The following is a 20465-nucleotide window of genomic DNA, read 5'->3' as shown; positions in this document are numbered from 1 at the left end:
CCAAGAAAGAAGCTCGTCAAAGGTAATGAATGTTTTATATTTTATTTCTGCGTTTTTGTGTAGCGCCGGCTACGCTAATTATTTTGTTTACGTCGCCTTCAGGCATTTTGGGGTGTTGCATGCTATCAGATAATAGCTTCTCATGCTTTCGCCGAAAAGCATTTTAAAAATCTGACTTGTTGGCTAGATTCACAACGAGTGTAGCTTTAATTCAATACCCTGCATGTGTATTTTAATGAACGTTTGAGTTTTAACGAGTACATTTAGCATTTAGCGTAGCGCATTTGCATTTCCAGGTGCCTACTTGAGACGTCTGCATCTCAAGTAGGATCAAGAGGTTAACAAGAAATGTATGGAGTGGTTGAAAGATGAGTTTTAATGACTCCAACCTAAGTGTATGTAAACTTCTGACTTTTGCTTTTTTTTTTTGCTTTTTCTTTGCAACTCTATCTAGAAGGCCAGCATCACGGAGTCGCCTCTTCACTGTTGTGTTTTGCGGGTATGATTTAATGAACCTGCCAATTGAGGACTTGTGAGGCATCTGTTTCTCCAACTAGACACTAATGTACTTGTCCTCTTGCTCAGTTGTCAGCCTCAGCCTCCCACTCTTCTTTCTATTCATTGTTTCTGGCCAATTTGAGCCTGTAATAGAACCCACAAATGCTGATGCTCCAGATAATCAACTAGCCTAAAGGCCAGTTTTATTGCTTCTTTAATCAGAACAACATTTTTTCAGCAGTGCTAACATAATTTCAGAAGGGTTTTCTAATGATCAATTAGCCTTCTAAAATTATAAACCTGGATTAGGTAACACAATGTGCCATTGGAACACAGGAGTGATGCTTTCTGATAATGGGCCTCTGTAGATATTTCATTTAAAAAAATGCCATTTCCTGCTACGATAGTCCTTTACAACATTAACAATGTGTACACTGTATTTTTGATCAATGTTGATGTTATTTTAATGGACAATTTTTTTTCTTTTCTTTTAGAAACAAGGACATTTCTAAGTGACCCCAAACTTTTGAACAGTAGTGTATGTATTCAACATATTCACTTGATTATTATGGGTTATTATGAGTAGATGGGGAGAAAAACAAATTTCATCCACGCTGTAACACAACAAAATGTGGAATATGTCAAGGGTTATGAATACTTTCTGAAGGCACTGTAGACATTAAGAAATACTGGACCCAGAGTAGAATCTTGCGGGATGCCTTTTATTAAATAAGGGATAAATAAACAAAGTGATTGTTGTAAGTACAGTGTGTATTCTGTTAGGTATACTTTGAAAACAGTACTTCAGAATAAAAAACAAATTCTCTTTTGCTTTTGACTTCTCCAGGTGCAAAGTCATTTGGCTTGTTCTCCTGCTTCATTAATGGGGAGGAGAGGGAACAGAGTCACAGAGCCGTCTACAGGTGAGATATACCTTTATTATCATCATCACATCATTATTGTCTTGGTCACCATCATCGTTGTTGTCAACTGCACTACTGCAAATGAAATTTGGCAGGTATTTATACAAAGTGACTTATTAAGAACATACTTCAGTATATAAACTGAGCAAAAAAAGAAACGGCCCTTTTTCAGGACCCTGTTTTTCAAAGATAATTCGTAAAAATCCAAATAACGTCACAGATCTTCATTGTAAAAGGTTTAACTTCTTGCGACTCCAAACCCGTATCCGGGAGCGTAATCATAGCCTCAAGCTCATTAACATAACACAACGTTTCCTATTCATGAAAATCGCAAATGAAATAAATATATTGAAACACAAGCTTAGCCTTTTGCTAACAACACTGTCATCTCAGATTTTCAAAATATGCTTTTCAACCAAAGCTACACAAGCATTTGTGTAAGAGTATTGATAGCCTAGCATAGCATTAAGCCTAGCATTCAGCAGGCAACATTTTCACAAAAACAAGAAAAGCATTCAAATAAAATAATTTACTTTTGAAGAACTTCGGATGTTTTCAATGAGGAGACTCTGTTAGATAGCAAATGTTCATTTTTTTCCCAAAATATTATTTGTGTAGGAGAAATTGCTCCGTTTTGTTCATCACGTTTGGCTAAGGAAAAAAAACAAAAATGCAGTCACTACAACGCCAAACTTTTTTCCAAATTAGCTCCATAATATCGACAGAAACATGGCAAATCATTAGAATCAATCCTCAAGGTGTTTTTCACAATTCTATTCGATGAAAAATCATTCGTGGCAGTCGGTTTCTCATCAGAGGCAAACGAAAAAATACTGCAGCTGGAGATTACGCAATAATTGCGATGGAGGACACCAAGCGACCACCTGGTAGATGTAGTCTCTTATGGTCAATCTTCCAATGATATGCCTACAAATACGTCACAATGCTGCAGACACCTTGGGGAAAACGTGGAAAACGTAAGCTGACTCCTAGCTCCTCCACAGCCATATAAGGAGTCATTGCCATGAGGCGGTTTCAAAAAATGCGGCACTTCCTGATTGGATTTTTATCTGGGTTTTTTCTGTAACATCAGTTTGTGGCACTCACAGACAATATCTTTGCAGTTTTGGAAACGTCAGAGTGTTTTCTTTCCAAAGCTGTCAATTATATGCATAGTCGAGCATCTTTTCGTGACAAAATATCTTGTTTAAAACGGGAACGTTTTTCATCCCAAAATTAAAATAGCGCACCCTAGTTATAAAAGGTTAAACATGCTTATTCAATGAACCATTAAAAATTAAAATAAAGATGCCTATGGTCCCTGCTTATCTACGTGAATTTGCTTTATGCATGTTGCAAGAAGACTACAGATGTGGCCAGGGCAACACATTTTAATGTCCGTACTGTGAGACGCCTAAGACAGCACTACAGGGAGACAGGACGGACACCTGCACAGGATCAGTACATCCAAACATCACACCTGCGGGACAGGTACAGGATGGCAACAGCAACTGCCCAAGTTACACCAGGAACGCACAATCACTCCATCAGTGCTTAGACTGTCTGCAATAGGGTGAGAGAGGCTGGACTGAGGGCTTGTAGGCCTGTTTACAACAAAAGCAAAAGCAGGTCTTCACCAGACATCACCGGCAACAACGTCGCCTATGGGCACAAACCCACCGTCGCTGGACAAGACAGGACTGGCAAAAAGTGCTCTTCACTGATGAGTCGCGGTTTTGTCTTACCAGGGGTGATGATCGGATTCGTGTTTATCAATCAAGGAATGAGCATTACACCTAGGCCTGTACTCTGGAGTGGGATGGATTTGGAGGTGGAGGGACTGTCATGGTCTGGGGCGGTGTGTCACAGCATCATCGGACTGAGCTTGTTGTCATAGCAGGCTATCTCAACGCTGTGTGTTACAGGGAAGACATCCTCCTCCCTCATGTGGTACCCTTCCTGCAGGCTCATCCTGACATGACCCTCCAGCATGACAATGCCACCAGCCATACTCCTCATTCTGTGAGAGATTTCCTGCAATACATGAATGTCAGTGTTCTGCCATGGCCAGCGAAGAGCCCGGATCTCAATCCCATTGAGCACGTCTGGGACCTGTTGGATCGGAGGGTGAGGTCTAGGGCCAGATACTGACTGTTACTTTTGATTTTGACCCCGCCTTTGTTCAGGGACACATTATTCATTTCTGTTAGTCACATGTCTGTGGAACTTGTTCAGTTTATGTCTCAGTTGTTGAATCTTGTTATGTTCATGCAAATACTTACACATGTTAAGTTTGCTGAAAAGAAACACAGTTGACAGTGCGAGGACATTTATTTTTTTTGCTGAGTATAGCTTATGTGGGAATTGAACCCACAACTACATCCTAGCACTGATTAAACAAAGACCTCTAACGTCATACTTATACAGAGCACTTTGGTAATCCTAACCACTAAAGTAATTGACCTTTTGCACTTCAGCCTTGCTTTGTAGTATTTAGTAAGGTTTCTTGTAAAGTTATCCTCCATGACAAATAGATTTAACAGGCCAAATGAGTCTCTTGGAATCAAGAGCAGAAAAACCTATGGATAGTTGCGTCATTCCACAAATAGGGAATTTTATGTTTTCAGTAGAAATTGTGCACGAATATTGCATTTTAAAAGACTGTTACAGTATATTAAATTGTATTTAATGTTGACCACATGGACAAGTCAATAAATACATTTTTTTATGAAAAGCAAGAAATCTGCATTTTGTAATGTCACTCGCCATGTGACTTCTGGGAAGATTTTAACCCACTTATTCCTCAACATTTCTCCACGTTTTCACCATCATTGGAAAGCCATAGTTATGTTTTTGTATTGGCAAAGTAATTTCCGAAGATCATTGATTTCATGAGATTAGTGATTCATTTATGTCTGTCCTCATATTAAGGTCAACCCTTTTTATGTGAACTGAACTCTCATTTTAATATGGTGAAACTATTATTTTTTAAAGGGATGCTGCGAGATTTGGGGATTTAACTCTTTATTCTACTTACCTAGTCAGATGAACTCATCAATACCATTGTTATGTCTCAGCATGCAGTTTGAAGGTAATTGTCACGTTCGTAATAGTGAGGAGACCAAGACGCAGCGTGATATGAATACATCTTCTTTAAAACCTCTTGAAACTCTGGGGGCGGTATTTCATTTTTGGAGAAAAAAACATTCCCGTTTTAAATGGGATATTTTGTCACAACAGGATGCTAGACTATGCATATAATTGACTGCTTTGGATAGAAAACACTCTAACGTTTCCAAAACTGCAAAGATATTGTCTGTGAGTATAACAGAACCTGATGTTACAGGCGAAACCCAGATAAAAATCCAATCCGGAAGTGCCCCATATTTTGAAAGCGCTGCATGCCAATGGCACCTTATATGGCTGTGAATGGGCTACGAATGAGCTTACGCTTTCTACGTATTCCCCAAGGTGTATTTTTACGCATTTATGTTGAAGAATAGCCGTAAGGGACTACATTGAGCAAGTGGTCACATGATGGCTCCCGCAGAAAATCTTGCGTAAAGTATAGAGGTAGCCATTATTCCAATCGCTTCTAATGAGAAACCAATTGTTCAGGTGGATATATTATCGAATAGATATGTGAAAAACACCTTGAGGATTGATTCTAAACAATGTTTGCCATGTTTCTGTCGATATTATGGAGCTAATTTGGAAAAAAGTTTGGCGTTGTAGTGACCGCATTTTCCGGTCGATTTCTCAGCCAAACATGAAGAACAAATGGAGCTATTTCGCCTACAAAAATAATATTTTTGGAAAAAAGGAACATTTGCTATCTAACTGGGAGTCTCGTGAGTGAAAACATCCGAAGTTCTTCAAAGGTAAATGATTTAATTTGATTGCTTTTCTTATTTTCGTGAAAATGTTGCCTGCTGCTAGCAGGGCATAATGCTATGCTAGGCTGTGATAAACTTACACAAATGCTTGTCTAGCTTTGGCTGTAAAGCATATTTTGAAAATCTGAGATGACAGGGTGATTAACAAAAGGCTAATATATTTCATTGGTGATTTTCATGAATAGGAATATTTTCTTGGGATATTTATGTCCGATGCGTTATGGAAATTAGTGTCAGGCGATGATTACGCTCCCACATGCGAGATGTGGAGTTAGTAGAGGCGAAGAACACTAAACAAACTACCAGCTGTCTAGCTCAGAACTGAAGCATTGTCTGTTGACTTGATAGGTTGCACAGAGCCTTTTCTTGCGCCTACAGCAGATTTTTTTTAAATGTGTATTTTACATCAAATTGTTCAATAAATAACTGCATTTAAAACAACTAGAATTGAAATTGTATAGTTTTATACATACTTGTAAAAATACATAGAAAGTGCTAACCATCCAGCTTTGGAGTAGCTAGGAGATATTTATTCCATGCTTTTGAGAGGAGTTGGCTACTGTACCTTGAGACTTCCAGCAATTGTGCTAAGCTAACTATGATCTAATGTCAATTATCTTTAAACTAAGCATTGGGCTAGTATCCAAAAGGTTGCTGGTTTGAATCCCCAAGCCGGCAAGGTGGACAAATCTGGAGTCATAAAATCAATTAAATAAGAATGTTATTTGGCAGGTCACAGATCGGCTCTCTGAAAAATGAGACCCCCAGACCTCTTAAAAGCAAAATATACAATAACATTTTCAATAAATATTGAGTGTTTGACTGATTTGGACACAGATTTTGCCAAACCAACGGGCTGCTCAATACGCGTCATTTGGTGTATTGTTGGTCTGTGTTCAACAGAGAGGGCAAATACTACAGTGAAATTCATGGAAGTACTACCACAGAAATGTTTCAATTTGGTGATCCTTTTACCATTACTCGTAACTTCATCATACATTTGAACAGTATAAGACAAGTAATCCTTCATGTACTGTCATGCACCCTCTGTTTAGCAAAACAAGGGATTAAAACACGCTTATATTTTGGGTTCTGGTGGCGTATGACAGTTGAACTAAGCTTATGATACAAGTTATATTCTTCAAGAATCAATGTATAATTAATTCAAAAGTTTTTAAAAAATGTATGTAGCAACTGCAGATTACCCCTTTAAGGAAGACACATATTAAACAGTTTGATCATGATGATTAAACCAAATGATTCATGACACATGACACCAAATGACACAGCAGGAGTATTTCTTAGTTATGGTGTTTGACCACTATGAGCAGTTCAGTTGTATATCTGTATAAGCTGAGTGCACTGTATCTGTTACCAGCCAAAGTACACAGGTGTGGACTTGAATGTTACACAGTTAACAAATTGTCTCTCTAAGCATGAACAGGTTCTAAAATCTGACGTGTTGTTCTGTCTGGTTATTTGCCCCTGTTTCTGTGATGGCTACAGGTTCGTCCCTCGCCATGATGACGAGCTGGAGTTGGAGGTGGATGACCCTCTACTGGTGGAGGTACAAGCAGAGGATTACTGGTACGAAGGCTACAACATGCGTACAGGCACCCGCGGCATCTTCCCTGCTTACTACGCCATAGAGGTCGCCAAGAAGCCAGAGAGCATCAAAGGTTCAGTGCTTTGATCCCTGCTTATTTAGACAGTGCTAAAATGCTAAATGAGTATTTGCAGCACTTTAAAGGGGCCATCTGTAGTTCAAACAATAACAAAGCCAACACCCTGCATTTGATTTGGTAAACAGCTGAGGGATGGGACTGGAGAAATGTAACCACTCATCAGAGCTATGGATGCAAGGACTGACCATTCATGATATCAAAATGATAGCCTCAAAACATGGTAAAAACTATGTAATAGGCTATGTAACTATTTACAATTAAATTGTTTATACACAGTGGAGTAAAACAAGCTGATAGTTTTGAACTAAACTCATGAGAATATGGAAGTAATATTCTTCAAGAATCAATGGGTCTACAGTATATAATTATTTGAAAAGTCTAAAAATGAACGTAACAACTGAAAATGGCCTCTTTAAGGAGAGCAAATATTAAATAGTTTGACCCTCATATAATCAAATGATTCAAGCACATGACATGTAAGTAAAGTCATATTTCTTTGCCATGGTGTGTAACCAATCACAGATTGCCCCTTTAAAGAACACTATTGTGTTGACAGCTCTAAAGGTGAAGATATTGATGCACATTACAGTATTAATGGCATTGAACCAACCTTGTGTAGAGCACTTTAACCCTCCCGTCTGTTCCGGGTCAAATGACTATTTAACGTATTTTTTTCAACCATGACCCTTCATCTGCTTACATAAGTATAGGTCTCAAACTAGCAAAACACGTAATGAAACAAATTAAATAAAAATTAAACCCGGTACCGGAAAAGTGACATGATGTCCTGGGTAGATTTTATCCGCAATTTGACCTTGAACTTGGTCTATATACCTATATACACTGCTCAAAAAAATAAAGGGAACACTAAAATAACACATCCTAGATCTGAATGAATGAAATATTCTTATTAAATACTTTTTTCTTTACATAGTTGAATGTGCTGACAACAAAATCACACAAAAATTATCAATGGAAATCAAATGTATTAACCCATGGAGGTCTGGATTTGGAGTCACACTCAAAATTAAAGTGGAAAACCACACTACAGGCTGATCAAACTTTGATGTAATGTCCTTAAAACAAGTCAAAATGAGGCTCAGTAGTGTGTGTGGCCTCTACGTGCCTGTATGACCTCCCTACAACGCCTGGGCATGCTCCTGATGAGGTGGCAGATGGTCTCCTGAGGGATCTCCTCCCAGACCTGGACTAAAGCATCCGCCAACTCCTGGACAGTCAGGCTACCTCTGGCGAGCACATGGAGGGCTGAGCGGCCCCCCAAAGAAATGCCACCCCACACCATAACTGACCCACCGCCAAACCTGTCATGCTGGAGGATGTTGCAGGCAGCAGAACGTTCTCCACGGCGTCTCCAGACTCTGTCACATCTGTCAAGTGCTCTGTGTGAACCTGCTTTCATCTGTGAAGAGCACAGGGCGCCAGTGGCGAATTTGCCAATCTTGGTGTTCTCTGGCAAATGCCAAATGTCCTGCACGGTGTTGGGCTGTAAGCACAACCCCCACCTGTGGACGTCGGACCCTCATACCACCCTCATGGAGTCTGTTTCTGACCGTTTGAGCAGACACATGCACATTTGTGGCCTGCTGGAGGTCATTTTTCAGGGCTCTGGCAGTGCTCCTCCTGCTCCTCCTTGCACAAAGGCGGAGGTAGCGGTTCTGCTGCTGGGTTGTTGCCCTCCTATGGCCTCCTCCACGTCTCCTGTTGTACTGGCATGTCTCCTGGTAGCACCTCCATGCTCTGGACACTACGCTGAAAGACACAGCAAACCTTCTTGCCACAGCTCGCATTGATGTGCCATCCTGGATGAGCTGCACTACCTGAGCCACTTGTGTGGGTTGTAGACTCCGTCTCATGCTACCACTAGAGTGAAAGCACCGCCAGCATTCAAAAGTGACCAAAACATCAGCCAGGAAGCATAGGAACTGAGAAGTGGTCTGTGGTCCCCACCTGCAGAACCACTCCTTTATTGGGGGTGTCTTGCTAATTGCTTATCATTTCCACCTGTTGTCTATTCCATTTGCATGTGACATTTATTGTCAATCAGTGTTGTTTCCTAAGTGGACAGTTTGATTTCGCAGAAGTGTGATTGACTTGGAGTTACATTTTGTTGTTTAAGTGTTGCCTTTATTTTTTGGAGCAGTGTATATAGAGAGGTAGAAACAAACTGCTTACTGCACAGAAATGGTGCAACCATGATGATCACATACAGTAGATATACGTGATCACATATAAATGGGAGTTGACATGTCATTCTCATTGAAAGCAAGACTGATAAGATGTAGATATGTTCTATGTACAATATGTCTATTCTCCCACTCCATGAGTTACATTTTTGTGTATTTTTACATTCAGTTCTGCACAACAACTTCAAACAGCTGATAATACATTATGTTTGCAGTTCTCACTAAAGTCATGCTCCAATGAGCGCTTCATTAGGTAGATAGCCAGCTAAACTTTTCTTCACGCTAATCCTCCAACAACCAGGCTAGAGATTGAATTTGAAGATTGAATTTCAGAAGTCTAAAACTGTACGCACAAAAATGATAAGCACAGCATGACAAAAGGTAAGTATGATATTCTCATATACACTACCGGGCAAAAGTTTTAGAGTTCTATTTTGTAAATTGTAGAATAATAGTGAAGACATCAAAACTATGACAACACATATGGAATCATGTAGTAAACAAAAAAGTGTTAAACAAATCTAAATATATTTTATATTTGAGATTCTTCAAATAGCCACCCTTTGCCTTGATGACAGCTTTGCACACTCTTGGCATTCTCTCAACCAGCTTCACCTGGAATGCTTCTCCAACAGTATTGAAGGAGTTACCACATATTCTGCTTTTGCTTCACTCTGCAGTTCGACTCATCCCAAACCATCTCAATTAGGTTGAGGTCGGGTGATTGTGGAGGCCAGGTCATCTGATGCATCACTCCATCCCTCTCCTTCTTGGTAAAATAGCCCTTACACAGCCTGGAGGTTGTTGGGCCATTGTCCTGTTGACAAACAAATGATAGTCCCACTAAGCCCAAAGTAGATGGGATATCGCTGCAGAATGCTGTGGGAGCCATGCTGGTTAAGTGGGCCTTGAATTCTAAGTAAATCACAGACAGTGTCACCAGCAAAGCACCCCCACACCATAACATCTCCTCCTCCATGCTTTACGATGGGAAATACACATGCGGAGACCGTCCGTTCACCCACATCGCGTCTCACAAAGACATGGCGGTTGGAACCAAAATTCTCCAATTTGGACTCCAGACCAAAGTACAAATTTCTACTGGTCTAATCTCCATTTCTCGTGTTTCTTGGACCGAGTCTCTTCTTCATATTGGTGTCCTTTAGTAGTGGTTTCTTTGCAGCAATTCGAACACGAAGGCCTGTTAGTATAATTTAATTATGCCAATGTGCTTTCATCAGTTGAAAGCCCTTAATCTATTTTATGAGAATTTGTAAGATTTCTTGTTTGCATAAAATAGACGCAGACCAGTCTTTAAATAATAGGTAATAGAATTTATTCTCGGAGCGCGCTATCACTCAAACACATGCATCAGTTTATATACAGATCATGACGTCATTACACTGCCTTAACCGAATCCCCTCCTCTCGACCGGGACAAAGTGAGGTGAAAAGTTCATTCTAACTTACTAACACACTCCCAGATAACTTTTGACCCCTCAACATTATCGATCACCACTGAACTGACAGTTTTAATTAACAGAAAACCTAGGAATGCACTCACTGTCTTATCTAAAAACCCCAGAGCTAAGTCTCAGTAGGGTCAACCATAGGCTAACGACCTTATGTGTTTACACAGTCCACAACCCATTTGTTCCTGCCTAGTAAGAATGGTGTTCATTAACTTTTTATTAATGTCCTGTCACACAATTCCTTCTTATGAACTCATATTGTCTATTACTTATAAACAGAGTATAAGTTTACCTAGATACAATTATATTTCAAATGGGGATATTGTTTATTCATTTATCCATAATAAATCCATAATAAATTCAACAAGGCCTGATTCACAGTCTCCTCTGAACAGTTGATGTTGAGATGTGTCTGTTACTTGAACTCAGTGAAGCACTTATTTGGGCTGCAATTTATGAGGCTGGTAACTCTAATGAACTTATCCTGGTAACTCTGGGTCTTCCATTCCTGTGGCAGTCCTCATGAGAGCCAGTTTCATCATAGCGCTTGATGGTTTTTGCAATTGCACTTTCAAAGTTATTGACATTTTCTGTATTGACTGACCTTCATGTCTTAAAGTAATGATGGACTGTCGTTTCTCTTTGCTTATTTGAGCTGTTCTTGACATAACATGAACTTTTACCAAATAGGGCTATCTTCTGTATACCACCCCTACCTTGTCACAACACAACTGATTGCCTGAAATGCATTAAGAAGGAAAGAAATTCCACAGATTAACTTTTAAGAAGGCACACCTGTTAATTGAAATGCATTCCAAGTGACTACATCATGAAGCTGGTTGAGAGAATGTCAAGAGTGTACAAAGCTATCATCAAGGCAAAGGGTGTCTATTTGAAGAATCTCGAATATAAAATATATTTTGATTTGTTTGACACTTTTTTGTTTACTACATGATTCCATATGTGTTATTTCATAGTTCTGATGTCTTCACTATTTTTCTACAATGAATGAGTAGGTGTACTGGTACTGTATATATAGATACACGTAGAATTGGATGTATCAAAGCTAAACAGTAACACATAACATGTTTGGAGAGAATAATGAGGTCTCACAAGGTAGATATAGGCTACAATAGTCCTTTGTAGATAGGGCATTTTACATGGAGGTGAACATCCAGGATGAACCAAAATAGACTAAACAGGTAGGACACAGGTGAGTATACTAACACAAATACACATTTGCATACACACACATCCATGCTGACTAGTTTACATGACGATTAAAGAGAGAAATATTAATAGCAATGGGGCTAGCTAACTGCCAAGCTAAACACCATACATTTCAATGGGGTCGGCTAATCCCGTTTTATCTAGCGATCTTTTTAACATCATTAAAGTAATACATGGTGAAATAATGAGAAGTACATGAACACACATTAACAAGGAATAACAAAACCTTTAAACAGGTCAACATTCACAAAGCCTCTGGACCAGACATATTATCAGGACGTGTACTCAAAGCATGTGCAACCGTCAACTGTCTTCCCTGACATTTTCAACCTCTCCCTGACCGAATCTGTAAATACCACCCTGTGGTCTGCTTGACCTACCTGTGCCCAAGGAAGCAAAGGTAACCTGCCTAAATGATGACCGCCCCGTTGCACTCACGTCAGTAGCCATGAAGTGCTATAAAATGCTGGTCAACTTGTTAAGCCTATGGGTTCCCCTACAGGAACTACACCCCCCGTTCAGCTGAAATGGTGGCGCAGGGAATGCAAAAATATTCTTAGAAATATTTAACCTCCACACATTAACAAGTCCAATACCTCAAATGAAAGATAAACACCATGTTCATCTACCGAGCGTGTCAGATTTTTAAAACGTTTTACGGCGAAAACACAGCATATATTTATGTTAGACCACCACCAAAACAGAAAAAAATAAAAATAAAATCACAAAAGCAGGTTTAAACAAAAAATCATTCACTAACCTCTTGAAAATCTTCATCAGATGACAGTCATATGACATGTTACACAGTACATTTATGTTTTGTTCGATAATATGCATTTTATATCCATAAATCTCGGTTTACATTGACGCCATGTTCAGAAAATTCTCCAAAATGTCCGGAGGAATTATAGAAAGCTACGCCAGATAACAGAAATACTCATCATAAACTTTGACTAAAGATAAATGTTCTACATATAATTAAAAAGATACACTGGTTCTTAATGCAACCGCTGTGTCACATTTTTTTTTAACGTTACGGAAAAAGCCTACCATGCAATAATCTGAGACAGCGCTCAGACGTAACAATATTTCTCCGCTATGTTGGAGTCAACAGAAATACAAAATTACAACATAAATATTCCCTTACCTTTGATGGTCTTCGATCAGAATGTAGTGCAAGGAGTGCTAGTTCAACAATAAATAGTTTTGTTTCATAATGTTCAATTCTAGTGTCCAAGTAGCAGCATTTGCTACCACTTTCAGCTCAAATGCCCAAAAAATGACTTCTGGTCCAGAATAATTTTGCATCAAAACTTCCAAATTACACATCGCCGAAACTGGTCAAACTAAGTATCAATCTTCAGGATGTTATAATCATACATATCGAATATCATTCCAACCGGGCAATCCTAGTTCATCTGGGGCTGACTGGAACAGACGAAGCACTCTAACGCATACGCGCCCTCAAGCACATGAAAATCTTTGCGACACTTACTACTTTTACTTCCCATTAGTTCAAAGTTCACAGCAAATGCTCCATTACACTTTCTACTGAATGAGGACATCTAGTGGAAGACATAGGAAGTGTTTCCAGATCCATAACTTGTTGGGAAGGGAGGGGGCGATGACGTCAAAGTTGCCTGCCCTGTGAGTTCTGCTATACTCACAGACATAATTCAAACGGTTTTAGAAGCTTCAGAGTGTTTTCTATCCAATAATAATAATAATAATAATAACAATAATAATAATATGCATATATTAGCAATTTAGGACAGATTTTTATGCAGTTCACTATGGGCACGCAATTCATCCAAAGGGGAAATACTGCCCCCTATCCTTAACCAGTTTTAACAAGGAATAACAAAACCTTTAAACAGGTCAACATTCACAAAGCCTCTGGACCAGACATATTATCAGGACGTGTACTCAAAAAATGTGCAACCGTCAACTGTCTTCCCTGACATTTTCAACCTCTCCCTGACCGAGTCTGTAAATACCACCCTGTGGTCTGCTTGACCTACCTGTGCCCAAGGAAGCAAAGGTAACCTGCCTGTAAGGGTTTTCCTGTGGTGAAGGAGAGGCGGACCAAAATGCAGCGTGGTGGTTATTCATGTTTTTAATAAAGACGACTGACTATACATGAACAGACTAAACAAAACAAGAAAAGTGAAAACCTAAACAGTCCTATCTGGTGCAAACACAGAGACAGGAACAATCACCCACAAACACACAGTGAAACCCAGGCTACCTACGTATGATTCTCAATCAGAGACAACTAATGACACCTGCCTCTGATTGAGAACCATACTAGGCTGAAACATAGAAATACCCAAATCATAGAAAAACAAACATAGACTGCCCACCCAACTCACGCCCTGACCATACTAAATAAATACAAAACAAAGGAAATAAAGGTCAGAACGTGACACTAAATGATGACCGCCCCGTTGCACTCGCGTCAGTAGCCATGAAGTGCTATAAAATGCTGGTCATGGCTCAAATCAACAGCATCCTCCCAGACACCCTAGACCCACTTCAATTTGCATACCGCCCCAACAGATCCACAGATGAGGCAATCTTAATCACACTCCACACTGCCCTTTCTCACCTGGACAAAATAATCACTTTTGTGAGAATGCTGTTCATTGACTACAGCTCAGCGTTCAACACCATAGTGCCCACGAAACTCATCACTAAGCTAAGGACTCTGGGACTAAACACCCCCCTCTCCAACTGGATCCTAGACTTCCTGACGGGCCACCCCCAGGTGGTAAGAGTAGGCAACAACACATCTGCCATGCTGATCTTTAACACTGGGGCCCCTTAGGGGTGTGTACTTAGTCCCCTCCTGTATTCCCGGTTCACCCACGACTGCGCGGCCAAACACAACTCCAACACCATTATTAAGTTTGCTGACAACACAACAGTGGTAGGCCTGATCACTGACAACGATGAGACGGCTTATAGGGAGGAGGTCAGATAACTGGCAGTGTGGTGCCAGGACAACAACCTCTCCCTCAATGTGAGCAAGACAAAGGAGATGATCGTGGACTACAGGAAAAGGCGGGCTGAACAGTCCCCCCATTAACATCAACGGGGCTGTAGTGGAGCGGGTCGAGAGTTTCAAGTTCCTTGGTGTCCACATCACCAACAAACTATCGTGGTCCACACATACCAAGACAGTCGTGACGAGGACACGACAAAACCGTGTCCCCCTCAGGAGACTGAAAAGATTTGGCATGGGTCCCCCGATCCTCAAAAGGTTCTACAGCTGCATCACTGCCTGCTATGACAACTGCTCGGGCATCTGACCATAAGGTGCTACAGAGAGTAGCGCAAACGGCCCAGTTGTCACGACTTCCACCGAAGGTGGCTCCTCTCCATGTTCGGGCGGTGCTCGGCGGTCGTCGTTGCCGGCCTACTAGCTGCCACCGATCCATTTTTCCTTTTTGTTTGTCTCTGTCTGTTTTGTTTACACCTGTGTCCATTTAGTTGATTTCGGTGGGTTTATTAACCTCCACTGCCTGCTAGTCTTTGTGCAGGATTGTTTGCTGTGGTTACTTTGTTTGGGGTACGTGTTTGCACCACAGGGTTTTCTTTCTCACGGCAGTTGTACCGTTTTGGTATGTGTTTAGGAGTAGAGGTTTCTCCTCCGTGTGTAGCATTTATTTCCCTGTATGTGGCGACCTCGTTTGGGTATGTTCCCCCCCATGTTGTTGTTAAGGTGGGACTTCTGAATAAACGATTGTGCCACTGGGACTTCCTTGCTCTCCTGCTCCTGATTCCTGCACCTCCCTCCTTCTAGGAGGCACGTAACACCAGTACATCATTGGGGCCAAGCTTCCTGCCATCCAGGACCTATATAATAGGCAGTGTCAGAGGAAAGCCCATAAAATTGTCAGAAACTCCAGACACACAGCATAGAACGTTTTCTCTGCTATCGCACAGGAAGCGGTACCGGAGCGCCAAGTCTAGGACTAAAAGGCTTCTACCCCAAAGCCATAACAATCAATAAAATCGCCACCAGACATTGAACCCCCCTCCCTTTTGTACACTGCTTCTACTCGCTGTTTATTATCTATGCATAGTCACTTCACCCCTACCTACATGTACAAATTACTTCAACTAACCTGTACCCGCACACACTGACTCGGTACCGGTGCCCCCTGTATATAGCCTCTTATTGTTATTCTTATTGTGTCATTTTTTATTTTTATTTTAGTCTACTTGGTAAATATTTTCTTAACTCTTTTTGAACTGCACTGTTGGTTAAGGGATTGTTAGTAAGCATACACTTGTTGTATTCGGCGCATGTGACAAATGAAGTTTTATTTGATTTGAATATGAATACTTACAGATGTCGAATTATTAGTTACAGGATTGTGAAGGATGGAATGTTGCTTACCTCTAGGATAGTTAAGTGGTTATGAGTTACTATGCTGCAATATACGAAAACAGGTGAGGGTAAATCTTTATGCAGTCCATGACAGTTATTGATGGTACAATTATTCTCTATGTTATATTTTGCTTTTGTCATTAGAAACCATGAAATGGCAGAGCTATTTCTACATATTGCGCCTTTAAATGTACTGTAGCATCCATAGTTTATATATATTTTTTATCTTTCTCTATCTCTCTCTCCCACAGTGAAGAGCAGTGAATGGATAGACAGATACCACATGAAATTCCTGGGCTCGGTCCAAGTGCCCTACCACAAAGGCAATGATGTTCTGTGTGCAGCTATGCAGAAGGTATGGGGAGGTGCTGTGTGTGTTCTTGTGAAAGAAAGAGTGAGAGTGTAGAAAGATTGAGAAGATAGAAAGAGTGTGAGAGAGATGTCAACTGGCACATTACCAATGAAATCCATAATCTTTAACTGAGAGAGAGGAGGAGGAAGAGACAGATATGGATGAAGAGACATATGGATTGAGTAGGAAGATGGAAAATAATGGGGTGAAAGTGTGAGAGGTAAACAGTATAGTTAGTACATTCTCTATGAAAATAGTATTCTATTACACCATGGTTGGGGTCGGAATTCAGAATTGAATTCAACGCATTCATTTAAAACATCCCTAAGGAAGAAAATTGTAATTTAATTTTAATTAAAGGAAGTAAATTAATTCAAAGCAATTCAAATAAGACATGAGTGTAATTCCTTTGATTCAACCACATAGTTTGATTCTTATACATAGTATTGGTTACAATTTTGTATTTGTGTAGTAATGTGTAGAATAAATAAGCCATTTGAATTCAATTCAAAGTCTGTTTCCTGTGGGGTGTGGGCAATTCAAATTCAATTCAAATTTAAGAATAGAATTCGCAACTCATTTCAGAATTGACCTCAACCCTGTATAACACAAACAAGCATTGACAGTAGAATAATCTTAGATCACAAATTAGAAAGGTTAAGACAGGAAATCATTAAAACATTTTAGAAAAGAAAAGAGGACAGAGGCAGAGGCAGGTTGAAAAGAGGCATCGCTCAAAAGCAACACTACAGCACCAAAAGTATGTGTACACCTGAACGTCGAACATCTCATTCCAAAATCATGGGCATTAATATGGAGTTGGTACCCCCTTGGCTACTATAACAGCCTCCACTCTTCTGGGAAGGCTTTCCACTAGATGCTGGAACATTGCTGTGGGGACTTGCTTCACTTCAGCCACGAGCATTATTCATTTGAATTTATTTAACCTTTATTTAACTAGGCATTAGTGACATCAGGCAGTGATGTTGGGTGATAAGGCCTGGCTTGCAGTCGACGTTCCAATTCCTCCCAATTGTGTTCGATGGGGTTGAAGTCAGGTCTCTGAAGGCCAGTCAAGTTTTTCCACACCGATCTCGACAAACCATTTCTGTATGGACCTTGCTTTGGGCACAGGGGAATTGTCATGCTGAAAGAGAAAAGTGCCTTCTCCAAACTGTTGCCACAAAGTTGGAAGCACAGAATTGTCTAGAATGTCATTGTATGCTGTAGCGTTAAGATTTCCCTTCACTGGAAACTGTGGGGCCTAGCCTGAACCATGAAAACAGCCCCAGATCATTATTCCTCCTCCACAAAACTTTACAGTTGGCACTATGCATTGGGGCAGGTAGCGTTCTCCTGGGATCCGCCAAACCCAGATTCGTCTGTCGGACTGCCAGATGGTGAAGTGTGATTCATCACTCCAGACAACACGTTTCCACTGCTCCAGAGTCTAATGGCGACGAGCTTCACGCCACTCCAGCTGATGCTTGGCATTGGTGCCTGGTGATCTTAGGCTTGTGTGTGGCTGCTCAGCCATGGAAACCCATTTGGTGAAGCTCCAGACTAACAGTTGTTGTTCTGGTGTTGCTTCCAGAGGACAGACAATTTTTACACGCTACACACTTCAGCACTCGGCGTTCCCGTTTTGTGAGCTTGTGAGCTACCACTTTGCGGCTGAGCCCTTGTTGCTCCTAGATCTTCCCACTTCACTTACAGTTGACCGGGGCAGCTCTAGTCACTGAGATCTTCAGTAAGGCCATTCTACTGCCAATGTTTGTCTATGGAGATTGACTTTTTGTGTGCTCATTTTTATACACCGGTCAGCAACGGGTGTTGCTCAAATAGTTGAATCCACTAATTTGAAGGGGTGTCCACATGCTTTTGTATATATAGTGTGCATTTCTAGCTGAGATGCCACTATAAGTTTAAGACCAATAACCCACCTCTTTCCCTGTTCATGTTCTAAATGTTCTAAATTCCAATTAATTGAATAAGGGTGCTTTTTTTAACAAATAATTTCAATATCTAAACCGGGATGCTGATGCTGTTTTGATTGTCACCAGATTGCCACCAATAGGAGGATGACAGTGCAGTATAACCCACCTTCATCTTGTATCCTTGAGATCAACATGAAAGGCGTGAAGCTCCTAGTCCAGGACGACTACTATGCCTCTGACAGAGTAAGACTTCCACACTCAAATGCACACACATTGTAAACATCCACGCGCATCTGCACATACACACACACGTGGGTGCACACACGGACACACGGGACAGGTACACAGACAGACATACTCAGATTTATGCACACACTCAACACAAGCATTTACATCACACACACACTCACACACACTTCTTAAGGCACACCTTCAGCACATGTTAGAAAGACAGCAGTTTAGTTTGGACCAAAGTACAACTACAAAGCTTTGCGTCTGGCTTGCAAGACTAGATACAAAGAGATGTTTTATCCAAACCGCTGACCAGCAAGATCACACTGAGGGAAATATTCCCAGTAAAGAAGGTTGATAACGCCTCAGTGTGGGCACTACAGGGTATTGCAGTCCACACATCTTAATCCAGTTGTATTGTATAGAAGCAAGTGAGAATTTCATCTGGCAACAGCGATGCCCACCTAAACTGAAGTAAAGATATGTAACCATCAGTGGGTTCTTTGTTGACATTAAGGCTATGATTTGCTTTAATAGCTAATCTAATTTGCCAATCAGAAGGTTCACTAGCTACAGCTCCTACAGATGATGTGGTGTAAGCAGATAGCAAATTCCATGAGAAATGCAGTTGTTGACATGGAGGGTGGATACTTTTTACCCCCAACACCTGTTTTTCGGAGCCATAGAATTTGGTCAATGAGGTTTGTACCAAATAATTATGTTGCATTCATATGTAGTGTGCATTGCCTTGGGACATCACAGTCCGTCCCCCTCCCCCCCCCCTCCATGGTCCCAGGCGATGCGCTTATTTTGAGCCCAAAATGAAGAAATTCCTTCCAAAATTTAAGGCCTCAAATCCGCCACTAGTTTATAATATAGATGTGTGTCTGTCTGTCATCACAGAGTAACCAGTGCAGCCACTTCTTCCAGTTGAAGAATGTTTCCTTCTGTGGCTATCACCCTAAGAACAGCAAGTAAGTACCTGGACCTGGATTAAATTATGCCAGTCACTGTATTCAAATAAAAATGTGCTTTTTGGGAGAGTCATAGCGCAAGCAGTGGAGGAAATGGAGAAAAAATAATCACTCTTCCATTGTAAAATCTGCATTTTACTCCCGGAACCTGGTTCCCTCTGGGGTTTCGCTCCTCTGACCCCTGTACTTTCTTCTTCTTTTTTTACCCATGTGTGGTTTGTATGTTTTCCCCTTAGGTACTTTGGCTTCATCACAAAACACCCAGCTGACCAGAGATTTGCTTGTCATGTGTTTGTGTCTGAAGATTCTACTAAACCCCTGGCAGAGTCTGTTGGGTGAGGTTTGAGGACTTGTTTGTTTCTGGCTTAAAAAATATACATATCACTCTTTTGCTCTTTCTCCCTCTTTTATATTGTCAGAGGTTTCAAGAGGTTCTTAGCCATAGTGGGTCAATTACAACCAACACTGAACAATGTCTCAACACGAGGTGTTCTCTCGTTAAACCACCAATATGCGCTAAGTTCACCTGAACAGTTGATCTCAATTGCAACTACTATTGGCCATTATATTATCGCTCCCTAAAGCTAATGTCAGTGTTTAAAGGGAAACTGCACTTTGTAATTTGGCCTCGTTTTTCATCAATGCCCATTAAGAAATGCGGAAGGTGA

At 40.7% G+C, this 20465-nt stretch overlaps 1 protein-coding gene across 1 annotated transcript in view; it reads left to right on the top strand.

Annotated features, from left to right (window-relative positions):
• LOC139385284 (C-Jun-amino-terminal kinase-interacting protein 1-like) overlaps positions 1-20465 on the top strand; it is a 55307-nt gene that overhangs the window by 18309 nt on the left and 16533 nt on the right. The window contains exons 7-12 of the mRNA XM_071130450.1: positions 1346-1421; positions 6824-6996; positions 16555-16658; positions 18719-18835; positions 19727-19797; positions 20034-20132. Of these exons, the coding sequence (XP_070986551.1) occupies positions 1346-1421; positions 6824-6996; positions 16555-16658; positions 18719-18835; positions 19727-19797; positions 20034-20132 (640 nt within the window). The remainder of the gene's footprint in view (positions 1-1345; positions 1422-6823; positions 6997-16554; positions 16659-18718; positions 18836-19726; positions 19798-20033; positions 20133-20465) is intronic.

This window comes from Oncorhynchus clarkii, chromosome 26, assembly GCF_045791955.1.
Source record: "Oncorhynchus clarkii lewisi isolate Uvic-CL-2024 chromosome 26, UVic_Ocla_1.0, whole genome shotgun sequence".
NCBI lineage: Eukaryota > Metazoa > Chordata > Actinopteri > Salmoniformes > Salmonidae > Oncorhynchus > Oncorhynchus clarkii.
Note: the sequence above shows the minus strand (reverse complement) of the source record. Positions and strands in the feature narration are given on the sequence as shown.